The sequence below is a fragment of the Prorops nasuta genome, unplaced genomic scaffold (genome assembly GCF_024137725.1).
Source record: "Prorops nasuta isolate Cenicafe-Biocafe unplaced genomic scaffold, Cenicafe_Pnas_1.2 PNAS00006, whole genome shotgun sequence".
In the NCBI taxonomy this organism is placed as follows: domain Eukaryota; kingdom Metazoa; phylum Arthropoda; class Insecta; order Hymenoptera; family Bethylidae; genus Prorops; species Prorops nasuta.
The window spans coordinates 4977443-5001885 of NW_027116803.1; the positions used below are offsets into that span (position 1 = coordinate 4977443).

The window sequence follows — 24443 nt, forward strand, 5'->3', positions numbered from 1 at the left end:
TGTGAATTACACCACAAATTACACCAGAGCTCTCATCAATTTCGACCACTAAAAAATCGTAATTAAATTGTTCAAGCTAGTTTCGAAATTCATTAAGTTGGCAACATAAATAATCCATTAAAACATACACACTATCTCATGGTTTTTACTCTACATTTACATTTAAGTTTCAAAGATAATGGAATAATAACCAAGTCCTGTTTTACTCGTACTACACGATTTTATTTTTTTTCTTTTCTTTGACAAGTTATATTCCAGAAATAACAATCTTATTCATAACATAGATAAGTGTATGTTTAGTTAGCATAGCTATATAAAATACACTTTATTGTTTTTGTACATTAAAAATTATTTGATAGAAAAAGTATATACATATGTAAAAGAAAGGTGCAATATTAACAGAATGAAACTATTGTACAAAATTCATTAATACATATTTTGAATATTTACAAGAAATTAGCCGCAAGATTTTAAAGTGTTATCGTGGCGACATAACTCTAAGTTCCATTAAAATTGGTGTAATGGTAAAGTTACAGACTTTTGTAAATTAGGTTTTTTTCGAACCTTTCGAGCAGCTAACAATGAGCTTTCTGAACAGTAACGTCACGCAAGTGCCATAGCAGTACCTAAATCGGTTAGGAGCGTATTCACCGACTTAATTGGGATTTGAAGGTTCATAATCAGACAGTTTTTCGAAACAATCTGTCTTAAACTCTAATCCAATTATTTTCACATCCCCTAAATATTTAGGTCGACACGTTTAAACGTCCAGAATATAGGGACTCAAACATAAGATTTTATCTCGTTAATATAGCATTCTAAGATGTCCATATTTTGCATCGGGTATTTTAAAAATCCTTTCTATTTGTATTAAAAGAGGCCTTACGGAAGAAATTAATATCTCAGAGTTACACAGATAAATGAATTTTTATGCTCTAACTATGGAACGTCATAATTGTCAAAGTACCTCACCCTTTATATTTTTTTAATTATACAATCTAATAGGTTAATTATTTAAAGAGTGGCGTCAGTAATTCGAATATAAAACCTTATATGGATTAAGAATGCCATTTGGATCCATTAAGTTCTTCAGTTGCCTCATTAAATTAATTTCAGATTCGTTTCTGCTTAGATGCAAATATTTTCTTTTCTTAAAGCCAATACCGTGCTCCGCGCTAACACTACCCCGTAATTTCGAGATATATTCGAAAATGAAAGGTTCCAATTTTGCTGCTATGTCTTCCTGATAAGTTGGCATTGAAACTTGAATGTGTATATTGCCATCCCCTAAAATGCAGAATACTGTAATATTGATGATTCAACATAGCATGCATAGAGTCTGAAATGTTCCTAAAACATTCCATGACTCCTTTGGACATAATGACGTATTTTAAAAATGATTTTGATACTGTATGCGCTATGTGACGTTATTTCCATTAATGAAAATATTATTGTAAAATAAAAAATTTTCTTACCAAGATGTCCGTATCCACTGATTCGAGACACGCGAGGATCATTTAATTTCTCACGGAGTACCTCGACGATCTTATAAAATTCAGGAAGTGGTAACGAAACGTCATATTTGAAAATGTAACCTTCTCTTAAAATACCCTCGCTGATCCCTTCTCTCAGAGCCCAAATGCTCTAAAAATGTTTCATTGAGTAATTTAGAAAGACTAAAAATCAATAATTAGAGAAACACATATAACGAATAACCGTCCAAGTGTCAAGGCGAAACACAAAATTATATCCCGGATGGTTATTAGTTGTATGTCTTCAATTATACGATAATGTTAGAATACTTGGATCTTTGCAGGTTCAGATGCCAGGGTTCCATTAGCGATGAGATTCTTTTCCATCGCTCTTTCGACAAAAGCGTTTAGTTTCTCTTCATCGTGGGCAGCATGACTTCCAGAAGTCTCGATCAGCATATAAAAATCGTAATCATCATCTCCCAACGGATTTCTCAATCCCATTAATTTTGTCGATACTTCCAAGGATAATCTGTCCATCATCTCGCAGGACGACATTATTTCGGCTAATTCCTTCTTCGCCAGCAGATTCATTTTTAAAACGTCATCGAACGATTTTAATCCTAAAATTAACAATTATAAACTTTAAAGGCCATAAGGTTATGCAGAGCTTTTCTACACGGTGAAGCTCGTTCTTAAATAACAAATCTATAATTTAAAAAAAGCACTTTTTGCTGGACATGACTTGTTGCTTTAGCAGAAGAATACAGTTTTTTGTTCTATTGAAAGATTACAATAGAACAGAAAGTATATACAAACCGAGAAAAGCTAGATTGGTAGATCTGGGTATTGGGGGACATTGAATCGCAACTTTCGTGACAATGCCGAGAGTGCCTTCCGATCCGATGAACAGGTGTTTCACGTGATATCCGGTGTTATTTTTTTTCAGGGTGCTCATACAGTCGACCACCTCTCCGTTCGCTTTTACCTGCATAAACCACACAAATCAGAAGTTACGAGACGAAAAGGAGAAATTCAACGATCCAAGCATAGATGATGATCTCCTAGTTAAAACTTACAGCTTCTAATCCGAGAATATTACCATGTAGGTTACCATAACGAAGAAGTCGAAGTCCACCAGCGTTCGTGGACACACAACCACCGATCAAACAGCTGCCCTTGGACCCTAAATCTAGCGGCATCATCAAACCCATTGGCTCCAAATGATTATTCAGGTCCTCCAAGACGCAGCCAGCTTCGCAGCTCAGCACGCCTGAAAATTTACCAGATCAATCAATCATGTATTCGCTTTTCCAGCGGGTCAACTAAATATACATTTTAGCCCGGTTACCGAGAAATTAAAGTTTCATACGTTTTAACGCTGTCCAGGTCAACTAAATCTGTACGTGGATGAGTAAATCAGGGCATCTAACATTATACTCGCTCGAATGCGATTGTTAATGTCAAATTATCCTTACTTTCATTAGAGAGGGGTGTGTCGAATAGTTACAATTCTGACGTTTGAATTTTTCACGACTCGCTAATTAAATCATTTGATATTTGAAGGCTTCGAAATATACTGGATACCTTGATTAATGAAGGAAAATAGGACAAGTTGCAGGTGTGGGAGTGGTAGGAAAAGAAAACCTTCGAAATGGATTCAGGAAGAATCGAGAATCTAACAATCTATGATAGACATACGATTATTGTCTAGACTATATAGGTCCAATAAGAGAGCGATAAAGTCAGCATAATTGAATCTTTTGTGGACTGAAGCGAGTACTAAGATTCTTAAGCAATTCTTTATCGATATGGATATTTTTATTGACTTTGAAATAGTGAAAATTTGAACTCTATCTTTTCATTAAAACTTTCTCATCAACGAAATTGCGTAATATCACATAAGAATAGTACAAAATTACGTAATAAACAAAATACTATTCACAAGAAATTACACAGGGAAAGGTAGATAAATTTACACCATCTAAACAATTTATGCAATATAGAGAAGTATAAATAATTTAAATGAGAACAAAATAGGAGCCACCAAACTTTCTACTTCGAGCTAAAATGTAACCAAGTTTATTTGTCGATGCTGACAAATGAAAACCACAAAATTATTATTTAAAAAATTTAAGGCTTCTGTACAATTAAAGAAACCAGTTTCCTAATTTGGGCTGGTAGCATCCTAAAATGAAATATCAGCTATTCGCCTTGTGCATTTCAATACAAATACAAAATAAAAATGTATATTACTGCATATATTTAGCATTAAAATCATCTATAGCCGTCTTTTCTCATTTTGTGTGGACTTTTTTCGCCTACGTATTATTGGTATTTCAAGGTATACACAAACAATTTTACATTCAAAGACCTACATTTGATGTACTCTACCAGTTATCACTTTGACTACCCTCTATTACAACACTTCATATTTAACTTTACCAACTATCACAACAACCTTGCATTACAAACTTTCGATGTATATTAACACTCGTTATATCACTTTTGATCCCTCTCCTTATTATTCGTGTTTAATTCAAGAATAATCTTATTGGTGGTTATACGCAGCCCATTGCGTCAAATTTTAATCATATCCCCCGTGTCCCTAAAATCTGGAAGCATTTTATTCGAGTAATGACAGTTAAGAGTTACAGATTCTCACTTCATTATGTTTGCATTGAAACGCACAGAACGAATAAGAAGCATAATTGATATAGTAATTTATTTCTTTCAAAGGTCACTCTTGTGTGAAACCATGTGCCATATTTGAGCATTGGATCATTCCTTTTTCTTTTGTTTCTTCGTATATTAAACATAACAACGTAAACTCGAGTTTATTATTTTGCTTTTCTTTACTTGCTTTAATGATTTTTTCTAAAGAGAGCATATAATTATAGCAGTTTTCTGAGTTCTTTATTCATCTTGAAAACCGGAGGAACTAGGCTTTGAACGTCTTGTAAAAGGACGTGGTATAACATGGACCAAAGTTAGAAATTACAAAGTTGTCCAACTATAAATAATTCATTTAAAAATTTAAAAACAATAAAATAAACCTATTTTAAGGCTTGGTAAATAAATATATCATGGCTATTTCTATTTCAAAAGATCTGCTTTCTGGATTTACAATTATAAAACTCCTGTCACTTGCTTTAAAACGATTAGGCTCCTTATTTACTCTTTATTCAAAATTATATTTCCGATTTGAAAAAGAGTTACTTTTGTTTATTCGCAATAACTAGACAATGTTTAACGAAACAATTGATGTGTGAAGCTACTGTATTTATTCATCACACATTTCAACTGCTTAAAATTACAAGTATCTTAGACCGATGAAGTTACATTGGTAGTCCAATTAAAGCAATACGGTCCAAATTAGTTTATTTTCTCCAATACATAAAGTATTATCGAAAATGGAATATTATTACAAAGAATAAATTTGCTTCATTAAAATTACGATTCCATTACGTTTTTTAGTAAAGATAGACTTTCATTATCATTCTGCTGTTCTAGGATACTATTCTTTTTTATCTAAATTTTAGGAAAATTTAAAATAAATTACTTTTTTATATTAAACTGCATTTTTAATATTATTTACATTTATTTCAATATATCTAATGTGCTCGAGATTTTGAATGGCAACCTTAAATGAGTATATTTTCTTTAATTTGTAGAATAATTTTTTATAAAGATATATAGTTTAACTAGTAATTTTGACTGAATATTTATTATACAAAAGATTTAATGTAAACTATTGTTTTCTACGATTCTGTTTTCTTTTCTAGGATCAATCTACCTGCCGTCTATTGTTTAGAGCTTTTTTTTTATACGGACGTGCTAACATTTGAAAATGGTCGTTCGATACGCTGCCGGTAGCTTTGAAGCTAAGAGGAATAAAGAACTTAAGATTGGCGTGAAAAATCAATTATGCCGGTAAGCATATGTCCTTGACAGTTCGGCAGAACCGTACTCATTACCCATTAGTCAGTTTAATGCTTTCAACCATTTTCTTCGACCTTGAATCAACATTTTCACAAATCTCAGTGTACTGCCTTTTGTGTGTCATTACAAATCAACTTTACAGCCTAAAAATTTACATTTTTTTTTTGTAAGCAAAAGAGGAGCTGTTGAATATTCTTGCCTGAGAGTTCGTTGGTTTCAATAATGTTGTTCATGAGCTTCATGGAGACGACGATCTCATCGAAAACGGGATTGCTGCCACCCACAAGACCCGTATTTCCACTTTGTGGACAAACTGCCAAACGATTTTCGTTGCAATATCGCAGAATTGCCGATACCTCCTCCCTGCACTTGGGCTTCAGCACAAGTTGGCTTCTACCTGTAACCGATCGATTTACAAAATACTAATGTTCCAACTCTCCAATGAATTTTCCTAAGTACCAAACATATAAAATTGATTAGGCTTGCTTCTTAAGTAGGTCAATTATACATTAATTTCGTGTTAACTTAAAACCATTTTGTCTCCAGCCTATACTAATAAACATTTCAAATATTACAAATATTTTAATTCGAATCATTCTATAGCAATTAAAAGATTTTCTTGCGGTGAAATCAACTTAATTGTAAACCTCGATTTGGAGGAACTTTAATGTCAAATAACTTTCTAGGAATTCTTCTCATCTACGGTTCTTGAAGTAACACAAATCAATCTCACACCTGACACAATAAAAAAGGCCAATGACATCATTGTAATAGATTTTATTGCAGTTGATAAAAGAGTACAAATGAGAAAACGTGCTAATTTTCTTACCTCTTACGGTTCTAGCAAAATCAATATTGTATGTTTCGCATTCATTGGGATCGGTGATGGTACGATTGGTCCCCAGGAGATTGTTGAAAAATTGAACGTGTTTGTCGGTTAACGTTGCATATGGCCCGCGTTTTGTATCTTTATATCTAACAGATGTCAACTCTGGCAATGAAACTGACGACGTCCAAGCATTTCGCCAAATTGAATTTCCAATTCTTCCACTCGATCGTAACGCAAGAGCTCCGCAAACCTCCAGTATCAAGCAGCTATTCATTCTCTATACCACAAATTGATAAATTATTCAAACATCATTCCTAAATCGTTAAACAAAGTAAAATTCTGAGAAAATCAGATATTGTAAGATTTGGAAGAAAGATTAATTTCTATCAGTGATCAGCAATGCTCTTGTACAACCACGCGTCAAACTTCCTATTTTCGTTATGTGACAAATTTTAAATTCTAAGGGAAATTTACAATAAATTGAGAGTTGATACTTTGGTGTTAACATTATGTTTTTCCTTTTTATGTATACTTGCCATCGAGATCCTATTGCGTATCTTAATTCTAGAATATAGTATAACATTAAAAGATAATTATTTGTATTCCACAGAACTTTGATGATTTCTGTTGAACCTTAAAATTAAGTTATATAATAATTAAAGGCGTATAAAGTCGTCTTAAAACACGATTATTTAATTATTGGTTCTTAGTCGGACTTCTTTATTACAAACTTATCAAAACCTTCATCAGTTTCAAGACTGTACCTATTTTTATAATTGCTTTTAAAAAAATGAGAAACTTTACCAAATTTCAAGGTAGTAACATTATTAGTAGATGAATAAAGAAAACTTTGTCAGGAAGGAATTCTTCGAAAGGAATAATCGCTACGCGATAAGATAGCGAAGGAAAAGCAGAGAGGTGTAGGAAAATTGGAGGATTTGACAATACTGAGGAATGCATTGTTGCCATACGAAGATGTATGTAGCAAAATGAGCTGCGGTCGAGAATTGCTTTGGGTATTTTTGGATTTCCATCAAAAAACTTCACTCGGCGATCGATTTCCAGAGCGACCATGGACCAAAATACTCAAAGTCAATCCATTTTTTTCCATGTGCGATATCATATATTCGCTCGAAAATAATTGAATATCTATAATCCTGCACGTCCATCGGCTTTTTCATTGTCCATAATCATTCCCATTCAAATTTACATAGTTGGAATATCCAGAATCAAAGAAATAATTAAACGATTGTAAAATTAATAATGAGACGTAGACTCCTCCTTCGTTAAAGGACTTACCGGACATTAATGCGAAGTTACCTTATCTTTCTACGATCGAAGAGTACACAATGATTGACCATGAGCCAAGACATTTGATGGATTACGTAAAAATGCGAATACGCGCGTAAGCGTCTGTAATCTTTGAAAAGTGTACAAAATTGTGAAGCAATGGGCTGTTTATTAAGAGAGATTGTAAGCGAAACGGAGATAGGTATAGATAATTAGGGAAAGTACGGCGATAACAATCCGAAATCGGCTGAGAGTGTGGTTTGGGTATGAAAAAATGCATGGAACATGCATGCCGGCGGCTGCTCTCCATTTTCTGGGCGTTAATTTTCTACCCGGTGAGAGCTAAGGTATTATTATACGATCCCTCGTGTCCTGGCCCTTGCGTCCCTTTACGACCCTTGCGTCATCCCCCACCCTCGCTCGTCATAATCGTCCATCCAAATCTATCCTAATCCGATCCATCATGAGTAATGGTCTATTCAGCTTGTTTAGAATTATGATCTTTATAATTACGATTAGGAAACACGTAGCAAATTTGGTCTTCTCAACGAATACTCGAGATTTTTCGATCTTTAGAATTGCTTCTCAAACAATACACTTGACTAAAATTTATCTTATAAATATATTTTAGTAGTTCAATTGACTAAAAAACGTATAAAAAATGTTTATAAGTCACTTGGTGCTGTATGGATACTTAATGAAACTGTAGCTATTATCATGAGAAAATACACATGCGTTAACGCATTAAAGAATATTTATATCGAATAAAGATTTTGTGTAACAGCATTGTAATATCGATGAGGAAGACTGAGCAGCGGGGTTGGTGACGCAAAAAAGATTTGAGTAATCATGTAGTAGTAGTAGGGTTGAAAGTCAGACGTCTTTCCTTTTCTCTTTCTAGGGGGGAGGCAGTATTTGAAATATAGTAGAGAGGCTCCATTTTCTGAATGTTAATTTTTCGTAGTAGGATCGTCGGACCCTGAGATAGAATCCTTAGTCGAGGTCTTTCAGTGCCACTCAGCGGGACGGACTTTCTGTCCTCTCCTCTCCTCTCCTCTCCTCTCTTCTCCACTCCTTCCCCCTCCGTTGTACGGAAACCGGGCGAGACAAAAATAAAAAGAGAGAGAAAGAACGAAGGGGGGAATCCGTGCAATAGGATGAGCAAGTATGGAGATGGCGAGGAAAAGGGGTGAAGGGGAGCGTTGGTAAGCGAGATAGAAATAGGGACGAAGTGGGGCAATAAGGCTAGAGGGAGAGAGGGGTGGGTGAGTGGAATGGATGGTCTTATGACGAGGGGAGCCAAAGGGGTGGGGTGGGAAAGTCTGCATAAATCAGACAGCGGCGCGGAAGGCGGGGAGAGAGGGGAGGGCGCCACGAGGACGCATGGTATGTTGGGAAAGGGATGCCGAATGAGTGCCAGGATTGCCAGGAGGCAGCGGAGTGGGAAGAAGACCAATCGTCGTGGCCAGGCGATCCGACCACCACATCGGCCCCATGCATGCCCGCGCCACGCCACATCGTCTCTGCCTGCCTGTCTGCTTATAATGGACATGGGATCGTGCTTGGCTACTCGAGCATCACCCACTCCGCTCTACTCCATTCCACTTCTCCCTCTCTCTCACTCCATGTGTTGCCCACCCGCTGAGACACAACGATACAATACTCGCTTCTACCCACATCGCGCTTCCCCCAATCTCCCCTCTTTCAAAGTGTGCGTTCGGTATACGTATAAGTAGACCCTGGCAGACTCCCTGCTGAGGTTACGCAAGAGTGTAGGTGGTTAACGGAAACACATACATAAAAAGTTCCCCCGACTCTCGATCCAGTATACTCGTGACAAAGCTATATTAAAGTGAAAGGAGCGCTTGTTTCCAGGGAGCGGCGCATGCGCGGCGCATCCCGCCAGCTAAGCCAATTCCTCAGTGGCGGCTCGAATCATTAACTTGTTTCCCTGGCAACCCTGATGGGCCCCTACTATTGGTTGCTATCGCTCCCCCACTGCTACACCACGCTCTATCGGTCGAACGACAAACTACCAACAAACACAATCAAATGTTCGCACGAACGCACTGAAATATTGACACACCCATACCATATCATTTTACTAACACACGGTGAGTTTTCCCGAAGCTGGGGCTATCGCAATGTTCGTAACCTCCTATTGAGAATGTGTTGCGAATGACTTGGTGTGAGTTCATCAACACATAGAAGCCTCCGATGCTTGTGTACATCGATGTTAATGTACGGTAAGAAGAGGTAAAAGTGGTCTCGTAGGGACGCGGTTGCCAGGATTGGCGCGGCTACGGCTCATCCTACCCTCCCTGCAAGACGCGTCCTACCTCGCGTCGAAATCCGAGACCGGTATTGGGAGAAGAACTATAAATCGACGGAGTTTTCTATTTCGACGACCCGCTCGCTCTCCCAGGCATGCACATGTTGCGCTCGACGAATGAAACACGACAATTTTTGCTGAAGTTTCTACTCCTTTTCCTTTACACACATACAACATTTATTTTTTAAATCTCAATAATTTTTTTATATTATCAATTATTAAACATTATTTATGTAAACTGCAAGTTAACTTCATTTTATTTTGTATAAAATATTGGTTTATTGCTATGTACAAGTTAAGTACATAATGTGTTTCATTAGGGCTAAAATCAATAAAGCTTTAAAGCTTTAAAGGTACTGACAGGAAAGAACGTTGAGTACTTCTTGATGTTTGACAATCATAATTTTTTTGATTGAAATTTTGAGAGATCGTAAAATAAAAATGGTAGATTTATCTTTTATGTATATAATCATGAATTAACAAATTTTTAAACCAATTTTTATTAGACCCTAAAATTTTTTGTAGAATGGTTTAAATGATAATCCAGGAATTGCGAAGATTTTGGATTGGCTAAAAACCTTCGATGTTTCGGCAACGACCAATCAGGGACGAGTCGCCTCTACAGCGCCCCGAAGCGAAAAGCGTAAACTCAACTTAGGGACAGCTGTGTCAGGGCCGTAAATAGCGATACAAAATAAGGGTCTGAATGTATATACATATATACAATTATTAGCATTAATTAACAATATCACAGCAGCTTTTTAATCATAAAATCTATACTTCACATATATAAAATAATTATTATGTACTTGTGTATGTACTTTCTGTGCTAACAAAAAGTTTGTATTTTTTGTTTGCAATAATATTTGTATACAAAAGCCAGAAGTTCTTCTTTCACAGCAAATTAAAACTATTTTATCACGATGAATGAATAAAATATATTGCAATTAAAGTACCATCCCTGATAGCATACAATGTTCAGGGAAATTCCTCAACATGTCCACTGAATGCATGAATATCCTCGAAGCGTTCTAAGGATGTCCTAGAAATATTTGTGCTATCGGGGATTAATCTTAATTAAAGATAATTTAGAATGTCACGTATAATAGGTAAGTACTTTTTGTAATTATTATGAATATTACAATTTAATTATTAAATTTTAATAAACTTAATAGTTATAATATAATAGATAAAATCAAAATTACGATATATTATCCACATATAATTGCTAAGCGACTAGGATATATTTTTTAAGGAAAAAGGAGATTACGAAAATTATAGACTAGGTCGAACGGCAAAATAAAAATATTATGTAAATGTGCAAGGCGAGATGCATCCTTGTGAGAGCCAGTGCTTGATCCGTCACTGGTCTGTTCGTATATAAGCATACTGCGAAAACTTCTATGGACTATAAGCTCGTGTACGTATAGGGTAGAGGAAGAGGGTTCTTGCAGACGTGTTAGTATCTGCCAGTGTGTTTGCGGTCGTATATATGCATTTAAGTGGGTGTATTCGTGTGAATAGCTTGAGGCAACAGTATGAGTACCGTTAGAGAGCATGCGCCCATATGCCCCCATCCGAAAAAGCCCCGCCTTTCTCAGTGCAAACGGTGCCTTTGGGATTTGTCCCTGGCGAACCAATCAGTGCTTTGGGTTGCGCACTACGGTGGCGAGCAGGGTAAAAACGGCGGGTTAAAGGGGGAAGGAGTCCACTGGAAGGGGCTTTATTGTAGGGAAGCGAGGGGATGCCTGCGGGAGCAGGGAGGCAGTGAGGCACAGCCAACGAATGCTTCTACCAATGCTTATGAAACATCGCGACGTCAACGTGTAATACAACGTCCTTTAACAGACCACAGTTTCTTAGTGCTGGGATATTTTAAAGACATTCGATAAGTCTATATACAAACAACACTTCGGCAATTGTTTTATCAGTGAAGTGTTGCTGCTTATTCGGCGTGTTCAAAAACGTGCATAGGTGTGACTGCGCAGTCGCTATGTGAGTATACATACCTTGAGCAAGTATCGGAAACTTGGAATATCGTGTACGTTCAGTGGTCGATTACTTACATGTGTATCTTTAATCTTAAGTGTGCACTTGATGGAGGCCACGGAGAGAACGGCCGATAGCGACAGCTATCTTGTGTCAAGCTATATGCCGTTTTCTCCGTAACGTCGAATCTTGGAACGAGCTTTATTTTATAATCCAATATGTCGGCGTTAGGACGCTCCTCTTGATTCACTGAAGCAACTGTCCCGACTTCGTGTATTTCGTCTCGCATCGTCCACTCCGTCCGGCTTAAAGCTCTTCTTCGAAACCGCGTGTTATTATTATCATTATTATTATTCCCAACGTTATTGCCATAATGGCGAGATCCATGTTGTCAGTCGCCCCCTAGCACAGTTGCCTCTCCCCTTCCCCTATCTTTCTTCCCCTTCTTTTTCGTATCTTTCAATCGCATTTCCCGCTTCAGTCAACGTCTGCCCCTTCTCCCCCCTTTCCTCTTCCTCCTCCCTTTGTCGATAATAATTATGGTGGTCTCGGACGGACGACATTTTGTTCTCTCCAACATGTATGTACATATCAAAGTGGATTTTGCATCCTTCTCTCTCCAATCAATGCCATATAGTAAAGCAGTTTCCTTCTTTATCATTCCCTAGATTTCGAGTTCACTATCGCCGTTGCCAAGGTCCCTTTTCTTTTCTTGAGGAGTCCCCGTTAAAATGCCTTTTTCATATTTTTCTTCTTTTCTTGTTATCGTTATCTTCATTTGTCATTTTTATAAGAATAAAAGCAAGCACATTATAACAATCTTCCTGTACTTTTATGCACTTGTAATAAAAACTAGTTTCTGAGTGAACATAACTTACGAATCTTTTTTAGGCTTTACAAGCATCAGTTGATCATTATTTCAGGGATTTTAGATGATAAAAATCAAAAACTTTATTTGATTACTATCCTTTGCTGCATTGTTTTTGGATTGTAGAATATAATGCTTATACACCAATCTCTTTTAAATTGTAAAAATGTAAGATATAGTATAATTATACTAGAGTAATCAATTAGACTTTTGATAAGCACACGCGCCACTTTATTAAAGCGTCCTACTTTCATTAAAAGATGCATTTTTCAACTTTTTAATTACTTCTCATCGAAAAAATAAATCCTGAAAGTAATAAGTTGATAAACGAGTATAAAAAAAAACTTACATTATTTAGAAGCTCATTCAGATTAACGAGATAAAATTTTGTTTGCACCTCCAATACTGTCAACGACCTCCTAAAAATTACTACTACCACATTTGTATACGAAATACAAAATCACACACATTTTGAAGGTTATGATCAACTAACCGATGTGAATACTATGCCACACTGACTCTATTCCTTTGTTTATTGAAGATACTATAGCAAAGTAGTTGTATTCGATTAAATAAGTATATTAAACGCCGGTGTATCCGTTTAAGAGTGCTAACCCAAAGAGTATAATCAAAGGAAAAATTTGTTATAAAATTTGTATATTTAGCCCTTATTATAAAAGTTATTAGGTATCAAAGATTCTTTAATTCAAAGCTTTCTATTGGACTAACAATGCAATAACTCTACCTTATTGGTCAGGTATCGCTAGGACAAACCGTTGACCAATAGAATGTCTTGAATTAAAGAATCTCTTAGCCTTTCATAATTAATATTTAAGATTCTATTCCTTTCCTCTGTGCTTTAATAATTAGTTGAAATAAAACAAGTATTTGTTTTCTTATTCTAACTTACTACAAATGTACAATAGTTCAGTAAAACAAAACAAACTTAAGGGCTAGACTTACAAATTGTAGAAGAAATGTTCTCAATATTCCCTTTCCTTACTTAGCTGTAGGTATATACCCCTACACTAGAGACACTAAACATATATATATACTTATACTTTTATTTTTTCTTACAGATGCTGCAAAAAATGAAAAAATTAAAAATTTCATTTATTTAAACAAACATTTTATGATGGCAAGGAAAAAGGATACAAATGAATGAAGCATTTAGATATAGATAGAAAATATTATTTTTAATGAAAACTTAGTTTCTAATTTAGAGTTTTAAAAATGACGAGTAGATTTATGAATGATGGTAAACCGATTGAAATATCTCCTTCCCAATCACAAAATCAATCACAGCAACAACAACAAAGTCAACAGCAAGCTCAGCAGCAACAAATGATGATCCCTTCTCAAGAAATACAGCAGCAACAAAATGTACAGCAGGATCAGCAGCACGTCCAACAACAACAGACTCAACAAGTACAGCAACAGCAGGTTCAATCACAGCAGCAGGTTCAACAGCAGCAGCAGCAACAAATTCAAGTACAACAACAGCAGCAACAACAACAAGCTAATAACGGACCACATAATGTTGTATCTACGCAAGTTCAAGTTCAACCACAGGTAGCAGCAAGCATGGCCCAGCAACAGGTGAGAACTGATGTTGATATATGTTCTTGTTATTAAAATAATGGTAAAATTAACAATTGTGATTAAAATAAAAATAATTTTTTCTTATTCTCTAAAGCTCCAAAATGCTGTTGCTGTATCGATGCAGCAGCATCAGCAACAAGGCATTAGTGGTGTATCTATGGCATTGTCAGGTCAACAAAATGCAACTACAATAACTACCATGGCTGCTCATCCTCAAGCAGTACAAGTTATTCAGCAGCCATTGCAAAATCAATTTGTACAACAACTATATAATGCTCAAGGAACACCAATTCTAATGCCAGGAAATTTACTTCATCCTGCTGGTATCAATCCATCGTCTATACAGGTAGATGTAGTAAGATACCATGATAGTAATAAAAAGTAATTCAAACAAATTAAACAATTTTATGTTCTTTATAATAGGTAATAACAGCTGGAAAGACATTCCAATCTGCAGCACAATTGACACCACATATGCTAACTACCGCATCCACTCCTGGCCAAGGAGGTACTCATCCAGGAGCAGGCGGGGCTAAAGTTCAAGGATTTCCAGCTGGGTACTTACCAGTGCCTACCTCTGCTACACCTGGAGCTGGTCAAACTTTGGTTTTTAGTCAACTCAATGTCTTAGGCTCCCCTCAAGCACCTCCTTCTCTACAACAACAACAGCAACAACAATCTGCCAACAAACAAGATCAAGTACAGAAGGTAAATGTCAACACAAAAATATACATTCATTAAAATTAAGAATAACAAAAAATTTTTATTTTTATCACTATATTTGTTTATTTTTTAGTATACTACATGTACTGCAGGGGCTCCATCAGGAGGACGAGGAGGAGGCATGCAGTTTGCTCCATGGCAATTTGCACCCCAAGTTGCATGGACAGGTTTACAGCAACCAGCACTTCTTACTGCTGCACCTAACCAAATTTTTATTCGTGGTCCAACTCAGTCTGATATGTTCATACAAAGTCCTCAGCCAATACAAGCTCATAATAGTTAAGTTTTGGAACCATTATTAAAAGTTTTTGTAAATTATTATAAACAACAATTAAATATTGTTCTCGTTTAAAATCATTATAGCATTGGCTACACAACAACAAATTCAAGGGGTGCAACAGATTGCTGCTGCCAGTGGAAAACCAAGGGTAATGGATATTCAGCAGCAACAAACACAACAGGGTAAACAGACATCGGGTGGACAGCGTCCTCTTAGCATTCTTCCGTCTTCGCTTCAAACTGTGCAGGCTGCTAATATCCGACCGGCTAGTTCAGTTTCAACACAAACCGTCCATGGAGTTCAGGCTACGGTACATATGCAGGTTACTAAAATTGTAGTGTCATGTAGCTGTAACATTTTCAGGGGGTAATGCATTACTGTTTTTTCTTGTCTTTTTTGTATCGGTCTGCTTCATATTTCGATGCTCAGAGTGTTCCTGCCGTGATGCGAATGGAAATTAAATTCTTCGTTTCTTATTCAGAGTACAAAAGGAGGTGGCAGTGGTGGTAAAGGCCGCGGTAAGCCAGTGGTTCGCACAAGTCCTGGGCCAAATGCCTCTACAGCCACAACTAAAGCAGATGCAGCCAATCAAACAAAATCGAATGTACATCATGCTACTATGATAATGCAACAGCAGCCTGCCGTGAGCCATGCAGGCAACAATAACAAAGTTCTCATTGCTACAAATTCTTCCGTGGTTACTTCTGCGCAACCACCTGGCTCACCCATGTCCACTGCCGATAAACAAACCTTTGGACAGCAAAATAAAACAATAATGCAATCACCACAACAGCAGCAACAACAAACTCAGCAATCAATACAACAGCAACAACATCAACAAGTCTTCATTCAACAGATGCAACACATTCAACAGCAGCAGCAACAGCAGCAATTACAGCAACAATTTCAGCAACAGCAAGTGCAATCATCTCAACAACAAATTCAACCTAAGCCAATTATGAGTATGTTTCATGATAATTTTTTGTTCATTTCGTCTTTTGCATAATTTTAATTCTTATCTCATTTTCTCTTGTTTAGCTGGTATGACATTGCAACAACCACAGCAGCCTGGTGTAGTGATCGGCGCTGAGCGGCCTCTCATGCCAGTCGTGTCCATGGGTGGTGTTGGTGTTGGAGTCGCTACGACTCTGCAAATGAATCAAGTTCCCCAATCTCCTATGTCTACAGTGCAACATCTGCAATTGCCTGTATGTATTTAATGTCCTCTGCTTACTGCTTTGATATAGTAAAAAGTTTATGGTAATTTTTCTCAGACTATAAATCCAGCAATAATTGGTAATCAAATCGTAAATGGTACATCACAGGTACAAACTGTACCGATGGTAAACCAATCGCCAGATCAGCAGACGCAGGACGCTAATAATGCAACAATGATCATGTCGTCACCTGATCGTAATCATCAAACGGAGTGCACCATGATATTGCATTCCACTTCAAACGCTAGTGGTGATGATTGTTCAAAGAATATTAAAAAAGACGAGACTTCAGACGTCACTGAAAATTCCCTTGCACCTCAAACAGAAGCAATGGGTATACTAACTAAAATTGGCTTAATATCGATAAATATCATTCTTCATTTTTAATCACGATTGTAATTTGCAAATAGATGTGGATCAGTGCAAGTCTTTCATAAAGGACGGAACAAGTTCACCTTCGAAAACTGACGAAAAATGCAACAATCCCTTGGCCGGATTGGCCAATACAGTGAATTCAATCACAAATGGAGTTGTAAACGATGAAAATAGTGGTGCAATATCCGTAAACGTACCGCTTTCTGTTAGCGGCAAACACGCACCTCCAAAAGCTATGGTGAAACCTCAAGTTCTTACTCACGTAATAGAAGGATTTGTTATACAAGAAGGTATGTTTATTCTACCAACTTAATTTTCGTTTAATATGTATTTTAAAAATACATACTAAATATAATTAATTTTATTCAGCATCCGAACCGTTTGCTGTTAATCGAACGTCACTGAATAATACAGTGAACCAAGAAACAACTAATATACTGAATCGAAATAATGCATCTACAGAGAAAGACACGTCCGAGGAGCCACCTAGGAAGAAATATGCTCCAAATTATATAAATGATGATGAGAATAATAGCATTCAATCGAAAAAATGCGAAAATTGTGGAAATCAGTTGGACGAACAAAACATTAAATTGAAGAAGGATAAACGATTCTGTTCATCAGTATGTGCTAAAAGGTACACAAATTTGGAATTTCTTTACACGTATTGTATAAAAATAATAAGTATTTAATTTAATAACTTTTATTTTCAGTAAAAAACGTGAAATACGAGAACGAGACGGTGCAGAGAAACAATGGTCTGAAGCAGAAACTGAAACAAAGAATATCGATGATGTTTCGAAAAAGAATGGAGAGGATAAATTATCTACTATGACTTCCTCTTCTTCTGATGAATCACTACCAAAAATCAATCCAGTCAAGTGGACGGTACGTCTAATTATTTCATGTAAAAAAGTGATGAGTTTTACGGAAATTTTTAACAGTAAATTATAAATTGTGAAATATTTTTTTAGGTTGGTGAAGTATGTGACTTCATTCGAGGCTTACCAGGCTGTGCCGATTACGCGGAAGACTTCGCTATTCAAGAAATTGATGGACAAGCATTGATGTTACTAAAGGAGGATCATTTAATGTCAGCTATGAGTATAAAACTAGGCCCTGCGCTAAAAATTGTTGCTAGGATTGACTCAATGCGTAGTGAGTCAATTTTAAATTCCAATAATGCATCCAATAGCTCCTAATCTGCCAAAAGAAAATGTACTAGCAATGCCAGATAATCACCTGCAGGCTACAGGGTTTGTGCAAGTATTTCATTAGCCATAAAATGCAGGTAAAGCGGTTTTTATTATATTAAAAAAACTAATAAAATGAATAAGATCCGCAACTATCAAGATACTATAAGTAGTCATTGTATATTTATTGCTAGAAGAATTTCTTATATGGAAAATGGCAAATAAATAATTTTTTTTTTAATATTATTTTTTGAGGCGTAACATATAGTTAAACATGATATCTGTGGTATTTTATATACAAGTATATTTTAATGGTCCATTTTTGTAAGATTTTGTTAAAATTTGCATTTTACCCATAATTTCATGAAGGTCCTGTGCTTATTATGAAAAGAAATAACAAGAGAATGTTTGGTGCTAGCATGTAATTAAGAAGCAGTGTACATACATTTAGTTTTAACAGCACTGAAACTGAATGAAACCAATGAACATTATTATGTATATTATATTATAAATATAATTTAGAAAGTTCTTTTAGATATGCTATAGGCCTTTATGAAACGGAGCTAAAGAAAAATTTTAGAACACTGAAAATAACTATGAAGTTTCTACAGGTTCAGGAATTGTCCGGTGATACCTGCATAAGTGCAAGTGGATGTTTAAAAGTTTTGAGATTATTAATTGCTTATGTAAGTCATAACATTAAGAATTTTTATACGTGATTTCAATGTTTTGACGACTACCTTGTGCAGCAATTTTTTATTCGAATATACGGTTTGGTAAGAATAGAATATTACGCAGCATCGGACACATACTTTTATGTGTTACGTGCGTATCTTACCGGCTTATAAAGATGTAAATATTTCAACATAAAAAAGGGTCTATTTTGCACTATTAGAGACAAGTGTACAAATAGCAAACAAACAAATTATGATTACTAAAAACACATGTATAAATTACATTTCCATTGCAAATAATAAGTTATATATATGTTAACTTATAGTTTTAAATCATTACTCAAAATATTATATATATATATATTCTTGCTACATGTGTTGCAAACATGTATGTGGCAGATTAACTTAATAGAAAAACATTTTCTCATTTCACAATGAGCATTGTAAATACAATACATTATAGTCATATGTCATAGTTTTTTCATTAAATCATATCACTGACTTCATAATATGAATATATTAGAAAATATTGCAAACAGTCAAGAGTGTTTTTAAAATAATACAAAGTATACTTGCTATTTTATATGATGCAGGCAATTAATACTGCAGTACAAAAAATTAGATAAGATACTGTAATAAAACATTTTCTTCGTGTTCGTGCATACTTTAAGCAAGTTTAAGAGTAAAGTGCAAGACTTTAGTATAAAACTGATTTCATTTAAAGTAAATCTTATTATAAAAAGTAGTCTATAAGTGTATATCTGATAAACAAACATTTAATTTCAATGTGATGGCTGTAACAAAATTTTAAACATACTCAGGGCTAAGAACTCAGCTGAAAGTTTTGTACTTTAAAAGTAAACTGTGCTCTTATGAAAACAAGTGTTATATATACGTGAAATAAATTGACATAAACCTTTCTAAATTGAGATATATAATATGATGTTTTCTTTTCCTAATATTCTTTATTTTAAAAATAAAGTTATTTGAATAAATTGGCTAAAATAAAATGTTCTATAAGAATTCTTTTATTATAGTATTATACAACTTTTTAGGATAGATGTATTTAATACAAGTAAATTCATTATAGCTTATCACAGGATTGATTCAACATAAGAATAATATGCCAAAAGTTAAAAAGTTCCAATTAATATACATATGTTAAAGAGAATATAAAACAGCTGTTTCAAATAAAAATTGAAATTAGAAACTATGATTATTATTAAGATATTCTATCAACAATTGGTTTTAATTTCCTCTTTCATTAACAATCTTCGTTTGGCAATTTTGTCAGCTTCTAATCTAGCTGGGCGTAAAATGACAAAATATTTTATTGACTTAAGAGATAAATAAACTGTTGATACTGCTGTAAATCCTACACAGCAATAAACAAAACTTTTATGCATCATATCTAGAGTTTTATTTATTCTACTTCGTTTAAACATTGTTAAACTTGGATTTATCTCAATCACAGCTGAGCTTGATTTAGAAGACTGTTGGTTGTATAACCTATTGAAGAAAAGTGTCAATCAGTGAAATATTAAATTATTAGAAGTGCTGTGATAATATTAGAAATAATCTATTATTCATCATATTCACATTATTGATACCATTAACAAAACTCAACACTTTTACCTTGATGATCAAAAAACAAAACTACAAAAGCTCGTTTATTATATACATTAGCGATAACTCTAAAAACAGTAACATTGAAATGTTTCAAAATTACATATAGCAGCTAAAGAAAGAAAGAACGAAAGAAGGATTTATTTCAATTTTGTTCGTATAACCTTTCGTTCTTGTTACGCTGCCTATATTGATAAATCCTTTGAGAAATGGAACAAAAGACAGTTTTTCTTTTGTTATTTTTTACTTTTAACAAAATTATAATAAATAAATCTCACTTTTTTCTAAATAAACGAAATACCTTTACGTGGTTCAACTTTGATTTATTTATGCCGGTGCTGCAGATATTTAGATGGGCAGGGATTTTAGGTTAGAAAGATATTATTAAATCTTATATTTTCTTAAGAGATTCTGTCCGGTACAATTTATACAATAATTACGTTAAATCTGATATGTAACTTTATTAATAATTTTTAAAGACACCCAATGCATACCAAAGGTAATATTAATAAATAAACTTTTCTATTTTATAATCAGCTTATAATTATAGAAATAACAAATTCTTATCAGTAATCGTAAAAATCTTGATTTATTATTGAATTAATTTAAGTTTATCGAATATAATTTTAACACAAAATTAAGGATAAATAAACGGATAAAAATACATGTATTTAAAAACTATAGAAAAATAAAGTCATTTGTTATATCTTACAGATGTTTGTACAACTCTAACTTAACTTTCTAAAAATTCATCAATTGTTTTAGAGTCCATGTCAAGAACAATCTCATCTAATGTTGGTCCTTCAGATACAGTAGGTAGCTCTAAAAATGTAAATATTAATAAATATTTAAACTCTAAATCAAGTGTTACATTATACACACACACACACACACATATATATTTATACACAGCATGTTTCTCTATAAAATATACAGTAACTGTTTCATGTTACTTAACTGTACAACTAATATACACATGCACACACAGGTATTTTATACTTTTTTTAATTTAGTATTAAATGTAGTGAAAGACGTTGATTAAGAAAAATGGTATTTATAATGAGCAGTGAAGTTTAGTAAACAAAAATGTAGAAAATTTAACCCTTTAAGGTTCAATTAAATATAATATTAGAAAATGCTATAATCATACAAATAATGCAAATCCTATATGTTGCCTTTAGAGAAAGACCCTATATACATATTTTTATAATAAGCAAACTAACTTGGTATAGAACCTGTAGCTTTGTACTCCTCTAATTCATCTTTAAACACTTCTTCAAAAGCTTCCCTTCTTTCTCTTAATGTCTTCTGCTGCTTTTGCTCATGCTGTGAAACACGGCTAATATGTTCATCAGCTAGTTTTGCTGTAGCACAATATGAGAAAAGTATTTTACTTCTTGGAACTCATGATAAGCCAGATATATTGACATTACATAAAATTATATATACCTTTTATTGAATTTAATTCAGAAATTTTTTTCTCTTTGTATAAAGCTAACTGAAATCGATGGTCTAATTGTCTGCTTTGTAACTCTAACATTTCATTTAAATCTTCCAGACGATAAATAGCACCTTCTACCTCCTCAAAAGTTTCTTGTAATGTTCCTTTAAAAAATGTTCAAGAATGAATAATAAGTCATTCTGATATATAAGTTATTGTTTGTTAATGTTTTTTAATTACCAATTTGATCCATAAGAACCTGTAAATCATTATTTATTTTAGGAATAAATGCTAAAGTACTATTTAAACATGTGACATGATTCCATTCTTTCTCTAATATTTCATAGATTGAGGCTATTAGAATATCTGCTTCCTGCGCTTTCTCTGCATTTTCTTCTGCAAGTTCATGGAGCTCATTCCATTCTAATTGAAAACGATGTAACAAATCTGCCCCTGCATCATAGTTAACACCTCGAATTTTTGGAACTCTACTTGGTTTTTGAATTTCGGTTATAGTTAAACCTCGAATACTATAAAAATTTTAAAAATGTTTGACTTCACTATTGTTAAGTATCAATTTAATTTGGCAAAAAATACATGTAAATTATTTTTTATACCTAGCTGATATCCCTTCTTGTACTGTTTGAAGTTTATTACGCAATGTTCCAAACATGTTTTCAATTATTTGTACTACTGCATTCGGCTAAAGGGTTATGTTTAAAGTATAAAGCTGGATACGCAATGCATTGAGACAAGCCGCGAAGGCAAATTGAGTAAACGAGTGATAACTGATAATGAGTAAACATGCAAATTTTCAACTGCCCATCTATACATTCGAAACCAACGACTAATTTCGCATTCGGTACAATCGTTCTTGTTTTGGCTTTTGGCAGTTTACACGTTTACACTACTTTGCACTAGTTTGCGCTTTGCATGCGCGTTCTTGTTCACAAATGCAAAAAGGTTTTAGGTTAGAATTTATTTGAGTGAAATTTAACAATATTTCACTTTATTTGAATAATATTTTCTAATAAAATTTGTTGAAACATGTTTCTTTCTTTTTAAAATATAAGTTAACATTGTTGGCTTTTTCGAAGCTCATTTTATTATTATTTTTAGTCATATAACGTACATTGTAATATTTCTTTGACTATATATATGTATATAATACTAATGACACTAAAGTGTATGCTTAATATTATATACCAATAAACTGCATTAAATAAAGACATTTACTTATATCTTTAAACCTAAAGCTCAATATTTTAAAAAAATTTTTTGTTAATAACAAAAGAAAATGTTTTGTTTAATAAATAGTTATATAATGTAAAAAAATTTATAAAAAGTTCCATGCAATCAAGTTTGATCTCTCTTATATTACACAGATAAATAAATTTTTAAAGGTTTATATATTCCGGAGCGAATTAAAGTATCAGAATATATTATTCGCGAAATTAAAGAATTTATTATTTAAGAACTTTATAAATGTATAAACTTTAGTAAGCTTGATAATGATAAAAATTATATACCGAGCGGCCGGTCAACTAGGACCAAACGTCTAAATTAAGATGTGGTATAAATATAACTAAAAGACATACTTAATTCTTCTACCTTTTAAACTAAAGCCTCTACTGAAGAAATTAGTCAGATTAAAAATTACTTAATTCGAAGGTTCATATTGGTCCAAGGAAAATTCTGCAGAAGTTTAATCCAGTAGGAGATCGATGGATTGCTTTACCAGTAAAAGTTTAATTAAGCTATTTTTATTCTTAATAATCTTTTCATTAAAGGCTAGATTTAAAAATGTCACAGGTATTTTTCCCTTAAAATTCCTCATAGTATATTATTCGACCGCTGGCATAACATTAGCTGGCCATCTAATATATCTCAAATAGAAAACATAAATATTTTTTGAATTATTAAATAAAATAAGAAGGGCAAATGCATTTATCGAAGTTGGGTTTTAATTTAATTCCTAATGAGAGAAACGAATCTATGGATTTATTAAAAACTTTAGATTTGAATTAGGTCGATAGGGTGCATTGTGCACAACATAATAACATATGGATGAACATCATTATTTTGGCAAATATCTGATAAAAAACACAAATATTCTCTAACCAAACATTAGTCCATTCGAAATAATTATACGTTTTGCTCAGCTTTATGGTTGCAGTCACTGTGATTTTCAGCATTTCCACTTTCCAGTGTTTGCAGATATTGCTGGTCTATGGCCTATGCCAGTCCATGTTAGCCGCTGGGGTCTGGGGTCTGCTATGGGTCTGTTAGTGCTTGGTGGTGCTTGGTTCAGTTGGTGCTGGCTTGATTTTACCAAAGAGATTTGGCAACGTTGCTAAAGCTTAACTCCGCTGACTCCACTCCACCAGCAACGAAGAACCCTGCCCTGTGGTGCCTAGCAACCGGTAAGGTCAACAAACGAGGTCAAATTGCAAGACGTAAAATTTCTTTATCAGAAAAATTAATGGATAAATGTAAATTCAGAATAATTAGTCAATCTACATTATGTTGTATTATAAGTAATAGGTCTAAAGTTTTATAGTAGGCTCTCTTATAGACGAAATTGTAGTGG

General features: G+C 34.1%; 3 protein-coding genes and 1 long non-coding RNA gene across 6 annotated transcripts; 1 reads left to right on the forward strand and 3 right to left on the reverse strand.

Annotated features, from left to right (window-relative positions):
* Nucleotides 1-211: 211 nt before the first annotated feature.
* Nucleotides 212-13697, reverse strand: D2hgdh (D-2-hydroxyglutaric acid dehydrogenase). 3 transcript variants are annotated; one of them, XM_066728202.1, is made up of 9 exons: nt 13216-13697; nt 13072-13141; nt 6244-6520; nt 5614-5811; nt 2552-2745; nt 2292-2460; nt 1803-2095; nt 1476-1644; nt 212-1287 (listed from the first exon to the last, which is right to left on the reverse strand). In XM_066728202.1, the coding sequence occupies exons 3-9, from the start codon at nt 6515-6517 to the stop codon at nt 1028-1030; spliced, it is 1557 nt and encodes a 518-aa protein (XP_066584299.1). In that variant the 5' UTR covers nt 6518-6520; nt 13072-13141; nt 13216-13697; the 3' UTR covers nt 212-1027. The 3 variants fall into 3 exon arrangements, with proteins under 3 accessions (XP_066584299.1, XP_066584298.1, XP_066584300.1); XM_066728201.1 differs by having other exon boundaries at nt 13072-13697; XM_066728203.1 differs by lacking the exons at nt 13072-13141; nt 13216-13697 and adding an exon at nt 11932-12241.
* LOC136774101 (polyhomeotic-like protein 2) lies at nt 10224-19709 on the forward strand. The gene is made up of 13 exons (XM_066728199.1): nt 10224-11860; nt 13802-14321; nt 14419-14670; nt 14748-15032; nt 15121-15325; nt 15411-15649; nt 15809-16289; nt 16366-16535; nt 16602-16878; nt 16955-17209; nt 17289-17556; nt 17633-17807; nt 17894-19709. Exons 2-13 carry the CDS (start codon nt 13956-13958, stop codon nt 18119-18121), a joined length of 3201 nt encoding a protein of 1066 aa, XP_066584296.1. The 5' UTR covers nt 10224-11860; nt 13802-13955; the 3' UTR covers nt 18122-19709.
* An 87-nt stretch (nt 19710-19796) lies between these two features.
* On the reverse strand, nt 19797-20844 carry LOC136774105 (uncharacterized). Its single transcript, XR_010822721.1, has 2 exons — nt 20714-20844; nt 19797-20295 (listed from the first exon to the last, which is right to left on the reverse strand). It is a non-coding gene; the product is annotated as an uncharacterized lncRNA (long non-coding RNA).
* A 105-nt stretch (nt 20845-20949) lies between these two features.
* Nucleotides 20950-23049, reverse strand: Dysb (Dysbindin). Its single transcript, XM_066728204.1, has 5 exons — nt 22471-23049; nt 22094-22383; nt 21862-22017; nt 21636-21776; nt 20950-21234 (listed from the first exon to the last, which is right to left on the reverse strand). The coding sequence occupies exons 1-5, from the start codon at nt 22524-22526 to the stop codon at nt 21146-21148; spliced, it is 732 nt and encodes a 243-aa protein (XP_066584301.1). The 5' UTR covers nt 22527-23049; the 3' UTR covers nt 20950-21145.
* Between the last annotated feature and the right edge of the window lie 1394 nt (nt 23050-24443).

Excerpts from the sequence above, each read along its gene's own strand:
- D2hgdh (XM_066728202.1), bottom strand. The coding sequence starts at position 6,517 with ATGAATAGCTGCTTGATACTGGAGGTTTGCGGAGCTCTTGCGTTACGA. Across the intron at positions 2,746-5,613 it reads TGAAACCAACGAACTCTCAG|GCGTGCTGAGCTGCGAAGCT; the intron begins GCAAGAATATTC and ends GTAAATTTTCAG. Across the intron at positions 2,461-2,551 it reads ATATTCTCGGATTAGAAGCT|GTAAAAGCGAACGGAGAGGT; the intron begins GTAAGTTTTAAC and ends TGGTTTATGCAG.
- LOC136774101 (XM_066728199.1), top strand. The coding sequence starts at position 13,956 with ATGACGAGTAGATTTATGAATGATGGTAAACCGATTGAAATATCTCCT. Across the intron at positions 16,290-16,365 it reads TCAACCTAAGCCAATTATGA|CTGGTATGACATTGCAACAA; the intron begins GTATGTTTCATG and ends TCTCTTGTTTAG. Across the intron at positions 17,210-17,288 it reads AGGATTTGTTATACAAGAAG|CATCCGAACCGTTTGCTGTT; the intron begins GTATGTTTATTC and ends AATTTTATTCAG.
- Dysb (XM_066728204.1), bottom strand. The coding sequence starts at position 22,526 with ATGTTTGGAACATTGCGTAATAAACTTCAAACAGTACAAGAAGGGATA. Across the intron at positions 22,384-22,470 it reads CAAGAAGGGATATCAGCTAG|TATTCGAGGTTTAACTATAA; the intron begins GTATAAAAAATA and ends AAATTTTTATAG. Across the intron at positions 22,018-22,093 it reads GGTTCTTATGGATCAAATTG|GAACATTACAAGAAACTTTT; the intron begins GTAATTAAAAAA and ends CATTTTTTAAAG.